The 8989-nt window shown below is 44.7% G+C and overlaps 1 protein-coding gene across 1 annotated transcript in view; it reads left to right on the plus strand.

The window, feature by feature from the left end:
- The window catches only part of Sycp2l (synaptonemal complex protein 2 like), a 56374-nt gene extending 49400 nt beyond the window's left edge, over positions 1 to 6974 (plus strand). The window contains exons 27-32 of the mRNA XM_026782927.1: positions 289 to 363; positions 1544 to 1647; positions 2819 to 2910; positions 5144 to 5243; positions 5344 to 5402; positions 6907 to 6974. Coding sequence (XP_026638728.1) covers positions 289 to 363; positions 1544 to 1647; positions 2819 to 2910; positions 5144 to 5243; positions 5344 to 5402; positions 6907 to 6931 — 455 coding nt within the window. The 3' untranslated portion in view covers positions 6932 to 6974. The remainder of the gene's footprint in view (positions 1 to 288; positions 364 to 1543; positions 1648 to 2818; positions 2911 to 5143; positions 5244 to 5343; positions 5403 to 6906) is intronic.
- Positions 6975 to 8989: the final 2015 nt, after the last annotated feature.

Consider the following 8989-nt stretch of genomic DNA (forward strand, 5'->3'; position numbering starts at 1 on the left):
TGTGTGTGTGTGTGTGTGTGTGTGTGTGTGTGTGTGTGTGTCTGTGTCTGTCTGTCTGTCTGTCTGTCTGTCTGTCTGTCTGTAGAGGCTATGAGTATAAGAGGGGGTAGATTGGAGGATGCAGGAAGAGTTGGTTGGGAGGAGGGTTGCAGAAAGACCCAAATCAGCATAGAGCAGTGTAGATACAGTGGGCGCATATATGAGTTCCTAGAAGAAAAGAGGACAAGATACATCAACACAAGAGAAATACGCACACAAGAGTTTCAACGCAGTGCTGTTTATGTTTAGAGATGCCAGATGGAAGTATTGCTGCCCCGAAGCAATCAAGATTGGAAGATGCTCCAGGATCCCCCGCTGTGACAGGTGACTCCATGCACTCAGCCAGCAGCTAAGAGAGGGGCGATTGATGCGTCTGTTCCTAATGTACCAACGTGAATTACAAAAGCTACATTCTAAGATCACCAGGGCTACTGCAGCCTACGTGCTAAGCATTTTGTTCTTTCTGAGATGAACAAATTGTTCCACAAATTGTAGATAAAAGCAAGCACCCTCCTATTCTAGCATTTTGAGGTCTCCACCGTAGCTCCTCTCTACGATCTACAGGGACTAATATTAGAGACTTCTGTCTAGTCGATAGTTATTACATTTGTGTGCATACATAGTGTATAATCAAAGAGAGTGACCTGGCATGTGTATGTGAATTTAGCCAGCTTTCTTGATGAGTAGTACTATGTGTTGAAATGAAGGGCTCCAAAAAGATAAACTGGGAAGCCTAGAGGCATACCGTTATGATATAAGACAACCTGCATTCTATTCCTGGAGCCGCTGGTGTGGACTTGCAGAAGTCACATGGTGTCCATGTTTCATGCGAATCCTAGAAGCCACCTACTATGGTTTTTGTAAGGAATTAAATGAGTTGGGGAATGCAAATCCTTAAGAGATCTCTTATATGCGTAGGTAAGTCTGGCACCCAGAGACTCTGTTAGGTCACCCCCATTGGTATAACCTGCTCTAGCCTCTGTTATTTATGGACACACCTACGCATGCTGTAGAGCATGTGCGGGGGTCAGAGGACAACTTCCGGTGTCAGTTTCCTCCTTACACCATATGGGACCCAAGGATTGAACTCTGCATCAGGCGTGGTGACAAGTGTCCCCACCCACTGAGCCATTTCACTGTCCCCCCCCCTGTTGTGTATTCTCACAACTTCCTGTGATACCCAAGTCTGTTCGCAGACACAGTATCAACTGAGCTGATTTTAGGTGCTGAGGAGGTTAGGATGGAATGAACATTTGAAACAGCATGGGATTGGGTGGGAGGTAGCATGAGGTGCTTATCTGACTCATTCAGTATGAGCTCGCTAGTGTGGTCCTGGTCAGGGTCAGCCTTGTTCCAGAATCAGATCCCAATAGCTAGTTGGGGGTGCGTATGGTTTATATTCGTGCTTCTGAAAAAGTGGTCCATCCTCTGGCCCAGCAGATAGACCAAGGATGTCTACCTGAGCATTTTTTGTTATCTTTAATATTTTATTTTTGTTTATCAGATATTTCTACTCCATCCCAAGAAGACATGCCAGATAGCGCAAATAGCTCTGCTTTGAAAACAGCCCTTGAAAACTTCACTAGAGAGATGAAAAGAAGATTTGAGGTATCTGTCCACTAAATCAGGAAGTAAAAAGTGAGCCAGAAAAACACTGTATGGCCTCATCAATATATGTAATATCTACAAAACTTGAATGAGAAGACCAAGTAGTGGAAGGTGGTTAACAGGAACTGGGGAGGGAGGATGGGCAGGTACTGATCAGCAGGTGCAAACGGACTGAGCGATCTCTCCAGTTCCATGTCTTCAGTTTGTCAACTGCATCACCCAATAAAGCTGGGCAAAAAGGCGGTAGAAAGAAACTCAGTTCACTCTGGATTTAACGTGCTATGCTCCTTTCGTTCTTCAGTACAATCTCCTCCACGTATGAAGGTCTCCTGGGTAGCAGGCAGGGGCACTCATCTTGGCTATGGTCCCTGATTTTTCTCGCCATTCTGCACTGTAATTTGCATTGATAAGACTATTCCCTGTCCATTCGCTCCAGTGGGACCAAATGTTCTTGGCTTGGTTTCACTGGTGGCATTCCCGGAAGGCAGTGATTTGGCCACAGGGACAAATTAAGGGAGGGGTCTGTGTGTGGGAGAGCAGACTCAAAGAGACAGGGGAAGGGGGATGTGGGAGGGTGTCTGTTTAGTAACAGCAGATCTTTGAGGCCCTGGGTGTAAAAACCACCACGGCTTTGTCTGTGAGATGCGTATCACAGCAATTTTAGGCTCCTGTGACCTTATCCTATATGAAAGTCCCCAATGATGTCTGTATCAGCACATTTGAGAAAAATGTCATCCCCAGCCAACATCTTTTAATAATTCAGGAGACCTCCAGAATTCCAGAATCCCGCCAATGTATAATGGGCACATTATATATATATTGTATCAGTAGTATGGATACAGTGTTTTATCAATAGTATGAATATAGTACATATACAGTATGAATGCATTGTATCTATCGTATGAATATAGTATATAAGGTATAAATACAGTATTGTATCAACAGTATGATTATAGGGTTTTCTAGTTTCTTCAGTTCTTTACCACACCAAACCCGTGGAAATGCCTGGAATGTACACAGGATGATGCTGGACTGAAGTCTCTCGGTGGGAATGTTTCCTTCGAGCATCACTGTGTGCTGCTGGTGCCTTGCTAACACAGTAAACACTCAACTTATGCACCATGTCTACCCAAATGCCATTAGTCTGTTCTTTTGCGTGTTATGGCTTTAGCTCAAGCAGAAAGAAATTCCACTTTCTTCAGAGAAGGCGAAGGACGTGCCAGGCTGCCTCATCAGACTTTGGAACCAGATATACACACGCAGGTAAATACTGGATTGAAAAGCAGAGTCGTGGGAGTAAAGCAACATTTATCTTGGGACCATTATGTGGGGGGGGGGAGGGGCTAAGGAGGTACAGTGTGAGGGGGAGCTGAGAAGAGAGCTGAACTCAGCATTCTCCTCCAGCCTCCTCATGATCTACCAGTGCCCAGTCCTAAAGCAGGCATCTTTAAAAATACTAGTCTACTTATGAAGACAGTGCAGGCCCTGGGAGCCATGCAAAAACAGATTGAAGTGTGGTATGTCCATCCCACCAACTGTCACCCAACCAAGGGAAGAAACTCATGTTTTTTTAGTTAAAATATACTCATACCACTCTCTCCCTTCCCTTTCCATTCCTGAGCCTCTCTCAAATACCCTCCTTCCAACTCCTTCCATGTCACCCCTCTCTCCAAAGGATAGCCTCCTTTTCTTGGATTATTATTGTTACATTCATGTGTGTGTGCACATCCACACACCCACCCACCGTTACACATGCTAAACATGAATGAACCTTGAAAACATTACCCTCAGAGATGGGACGCCAGGTCCCAGAGGGCTCCACTTAAATGAGAGGTACCGACTGAGGTGAGAAATTCTAGAGACAGCCGACACCAGAGAGGCTGAGGAAGAGACCGCTGTTGTTTAATCAGTGCAGACTTTTATGTTTCTCATGACAAGAACACTTTGTACATGTGCAACGGTGAGGCTGCAAGCACCATGAATGAGCCTGGCACTTTGAATTGCCTTCTTAAACATGATTAGAAGGGTCAATTTTAGGTTATGCTGTGTTGAGACGATAGAATACATATAACACCCTTATGACTGAGTCAGTAGGGTGTGCCACCATGCCTGATTTCAGAGAAGTGTAGAAGGGCTTCTGTGTAATTAGAGTCTGCTTAGAACAACCACTATGGAAGCAGTTTTTGAGTAGGATCTGGGAACAAAGATTTGAGTGCAATGGGGAAGAAGAATTTAGAGGTTGCTCCATGTTGGAGAGAGTGCTTGAGATGGGGGGAGGAGAGGGGATATTTGCTTAGCTGAAATAGAAACCTTCTTGGGATTAAAATGCATTATTTGAGTAAGAATTTACAATTTTTTTCCAAGTTCCTGTATGCATGCAATGGCCAGGCAAAGCCATGGAGGACTCTGGTTTGGACGAGTTTCTGTTGTATTTTAAGGACCTTACCCTCCGCCATATATCCACTCAGCTAACAAACACTGAACACTAATGCCAGGTCCTCACTCCATGCTTAGTGTGTAAGGGCCAGCTGCGGGCCAGCTGCGGGCCAGCTGTGAAGTAACTTTCTGATTATTAACAGAGACCCGAGTTAGCCAGGCATGGTGGCCCATGCCTGTAATTCCAGCACTTCAGAGGCTGAGGCAGGAGAATTGGCACAGTTTTCACTCAGTCTGGGATATGCAATGAATTTTAGATCAGGCTGAGATCGTGCAGTGAGACCCTGTTGCAATAAAGCTAGGCCCCATGTGCACAAGTGTGCACATATTTTGACTCATGGTTTTGCAGGATTCAATCTGTGATGAACTGGCCCTGTTTCTTGGGTCCTGTGTTAGAGGAGGGAAGGCATCATGGCAAGAATGGGTAGGAGAGAAAACTGTTCAACTGATGGTTAGGAAATAAAAATAAAAAGAGTCCCACACCTCAGACACCTTTGAGGATGTTGATAATGATCTCAGACCTCCCTGTAGGCCCTACCTCCGTCACTTTCTAGTAATGTTCCCCTGGAACGAAGATTTTTAATATTCTACATCCAAATAAGCAGAAAGCCGCAGGAGATCTGTTTATGTGGAGCCTTGGGCCTAAAGGAAAAGAGACAGCGTACCAACAGATGAGCCATTTAAACGGTGCTTAGACACAGAATGGTGACTGTTGGGAAATGGGTGCCGGAACCTACCTGACCACGGCTCTCACAGCAGTGCAAGGCCAGACAGAGGAAAGCAAGCAGACAGTAGAAGGGGAGGGACAGCATTTGGTCTCCTTCCTGGGACCATCTCTCCTGTACTGTGATGACATCGTGGCTCCCTCTGGGTTCTGCCAGGGGCTCGGGGGAGTTCACTGAGTCTCTGAGATCAGGGATCACTGAACATGGAAAGGTGGGAAGAAAAGAAAGGTACCATTATGTTTTAAGGCAAGACTCTCTAGTGAATGTGTTCCATGGGGGCTATTCTGTCACACCCAATTGCACCCACTGAAGGCTATTGCTTTCTTGTTTGGCAGACTGAACAAGCTGGAGAGGTTTCACAGTTCGGTTCTTCAGGAGCTGAGCAACTTGGAGGAGAATCTTCAGGGTCTCAAACGCCTCGAAGAGGATGGTCTGGCAAGTTCCTTGTTTGTCCTGTCTCTGGGAAGAAAGAGAACATTTTCTGGGGAAAAAAGAAGCACTGAGTGTTTAGTTAAAAGTCTTTATTCCATTTCAGGAGTTCTGGGAGAAACAGTCGGCTGACTTGGAGTCATTCTGTCATCAGCAAGAGCTGAGGTACCTTGAAAACTAGTCTTTCTAGAAGTATCTTTTTGTTGCTGTTTGTTTGTTAGAAATTGGTTTGTTAGGGTTTCAATATGGAGCCTGGAGGTCTTAGAACTCACTATGTATTCCAAGCTGGCCTAAAACTTACAGAGATCCTCCAACTCTGTCTCCTGGGTACTGAGATTAAAAGTATAAACCCTCACATCTGGCTCATTATGGTATTTCAAACATGTAACAATTTTATTTGTTGTGTGTGTATTATGATGAAGGATGTAGCTGGCATGTCACACACACATTTAGGGGTTAGGTGATGATTTTTGGGGTTAGTTATCTCACCTTTAAATGCGCTCCCAGGCTCAAACTCAGGCTTGTATAGCAAGCATCCCGATCCACTGGACCATCTGGTGGCCCCAATACGACATTTTCATGTACATACAGAACACACTTAGCTCAGATTTACTCCTGTCACTTTCTCTTGTCCACCCTCTGTGCCTGCTGGTCCCCTCCTTCTCAGGAACTAGTTTCCATGCCTTTGTACAGGAACACAGATAAGGGGTTGTTTGCAAGAGCGTGGACAGCTGGTAGGGGGCCATACCAGTGTCTTTTTCCATTGTATACCTGCCTTGGAGCCCTGTCACTGCTAGGGGAAACCACGGCATGGTGGTGCGGTTGCAATAATGGGAAAAACAAATAACGTGTTAATGTTACTTCAGAGTTTTGACTTCCCAGGACGTCTGGTTCTTTATGGTTCTTAAACCCACAGTTTGAGAGCAGCTCTGCCTGAAGTCTCAGAGAAGTCTTCTAAAACAGGAAAGGCTTGTTTATTTCAATTATCCCCAATTCCCAGTTTAAGCAACCCACTCTTCAGTTAGCATTGTTAGTTAGTAATTATTGTTTACATCTGTCTCCCTTTGATTCAGGCCTTTGTGGGAATTCAGAATGTCTTAGGGACATTCTTCCACATGTACAGCCTTAAGCTTTTGGTTTTAATCTCTTTTCTTTCTAAGGCAGAAAAAAGGCTGTCCCCTGGCTTGCAAGTGGCAGATGAGAATGCTGCTTTTAGCTCACGCTGAGTGATGGCTGGGCTCACTGCTCTGGGCTGAGTGCTCACTGTTTAGTATCCCTGCAGGAGGTTAGGGAACTCAGTCAAGATCACTGCAGTGAGCGCCCCCTGTCAGGCGGTCATCTCAATAATAGCTTATCTGTTTTCCTGGAGATTTACCACGGACACCCTCAACCTCTAGCCTTGGAGTTAAGGACTTGAGTGGTGGTGAGTGCCGTAAAAGCATGAGCTAGTGGTACTGACAGAGACAATTCCTAAAATAGACCGAAATGGAAATATAAATGAATCTTTTATGCTGATAAAAGATAGTGATTGGGTTGACACAAACCCTCTCTGGCATTGTCATGTGACAATCTACAGACTAAGCCTGTGATACATATGTAGATATATATACATTCTTGTTTTTAATGTGCCTGATATGAATATAATAAATGATGGATCCATTTCTTTCAGGTTTAACTCAGCTCAGCCTTTATAAGGCTAGCCAAAGCCTGGCTTTATGATTGCACCCCTCAGGTAGGTACAGACATTGGCATTGTTCAGTCTTTGTGAATTAAGCCCTGAAAAAGTCTGATGCTTTTAACTTCCTTTCCGTTCTGAGCTTCCTCCAGCCCTACGCTTAGGGCCTTGGGTCAGTCATTCAGTCTTTAGAGTTGTGCCTGCCCCAATCTATCAAACACTGCACTAAACACAGAGATGCAGTGGCGGATTAGCATGCAGATACATTCCTGCCAAATCAAAGTCCTAAGCCAGTGAGGTGGCTCGGTAGGTAAAGGCATTTGCTACTGAGCCTGAAAACCTGAATTCAATCCCTGCAACCCACCTGGTGGAAGGAAAGACTCCTGAAAATTGTTCTCCAACCTCTGCACATGTTACACACACATGCGCGTGTGCACACACACTGACACACAGGCTCATGTTCACATTCGTATGCACGCGGACACACACATACTCGCTGGCATGCAGGCTCGTATTCACACTCATATGTGTGCATATACACATACACACACCAAAAAAAAATTAATAACATGTTACTAGAGAGATGGCTCAATGGTTAGGAGCTCTGCTGCTTTCTAGAAGTCAGTTCCCAGCACCCACATGGAGACTCACAAGCATCCCCAATCTCAGGATCTGATTCCCTCTTTTGGACTATTTAAGCACTGCATGCATATGGTGTGCAGACATGTTACATGCAGACAAAAACTCACACATAAAATATCATACAATAATTCCATCTACAAAATAACCTTATGTTTGGGTAAGTATATTGAGTCTGATAAGTGTCACCATCAGGAATATATTCATTTATAGTTTATCTTGCCTAAGTATGCTGATTGGTTCCCCATCTGCTTTCTATTGTCTCTGCTTTCTTACTAACAGTTAAGCATAGAACTAACTGAAGGGCTGTGGTTAAGACTGTGAGCTCCCAGAATGTCAGAGTCAAGGACACGGCTCTCAAAAAGGAAAGGAGTGACAGTCTTGTTGACCGTGAGTTCTAAGGGCCCAAGAGGTGTGATGGTTGTGCCTTGACCAATCACTGTTTCTCCATTTCCTTTTCCACCAGGACAATAGCCTGAGGAGGGAGCTGGAGTCTGTGGTGCCTTGGCCCAGGAGCCTTCCTTCCCAGCTATGCTCGGCTCAACCAGCCACTATCAGCTACTGAGCCAGGGCGGGAGAGGGAGGGATGGGGCGGGTTCACAGTTCCTACTGCCTTATCCATTTGTTCACAGAAACTAAGCCGTTTATTCAGACGTGGCCTAATAATAGAAAAATCCAAGATGTTCAGCAATTTCAAGTGGTTTACTTTTCATGTAATTTAAGAGGAGTAAACTTTATTTTAACTAGAGAAATGCCTTTGAGTTTTGAGGGAACCAGACCTTTAGCTGCAGCATCTGCAGAGAGATTATTTCGTAAACCCCTTTAAGGGAAAAATAACCTGAAAACAGAATGTGATGGGATCAGTTTGACACGAAATTGTAAGGGGGACAGCTTTGCCCTTCAGGCATTTCTGCTTCTCCAGTTCTCTACTCCAGGCATGTTCAGTAGAGGAGACATATTCACCCTGAGGCCACTGCTAAAGTCTCCCATGAAGTCTGTGTGCAGAGGGCTGCATCAACAGCGGGGCACCTGAATCTATTTTAGAGAAATTAAACAAAGCCCATTTCATTTAAGGCCACTCACGAAGTCAGATGGTTTGTGGCTGGATCAGTAGGGACTGTGTATTGAGTGGTATGTTCTCAATAAAATTTAGTGAGCTATGCTACTGGTTGCATATTAATTAATTTGCAGTTTTTTTTTCTAATACAAACGTATGTGATCCTAATTGAATTGTCGAGGTTTTTTCTTTATAACTTTTAATGAAGTGTGCTTTAGTGCACCGCCATGAGGTTTTGCTTATAAGAGCACGTGTATATTTTAAACTTAATTAATTAATTTTACAACCTGGCTGCAGTTTCCCCTCCCTCCTCTCCTCCTAGTTCCTCTTACCTTCCCTCTGTTCCCCCCCCAACCCACTTCTCCTGTCATTTCTGTTCAG

The sequence above is a fragment of the Microtus ochrogaster genome, chromosome 16 (genome assembly GCF_000317375.1).
Source record: "Microtus ochrogaster isolate Prairie Vole_2 chromosome 16, MicOch1.0, whole genome shotgun sequence".
In the NCBI taxonomy this organism is placed as follows: domain Eukaryota; kingdom Metazoa; phylum Chordata; class Mammalia; order Rodentia; family Cricetidae; genus Microtus; species Microtus ochrogaster.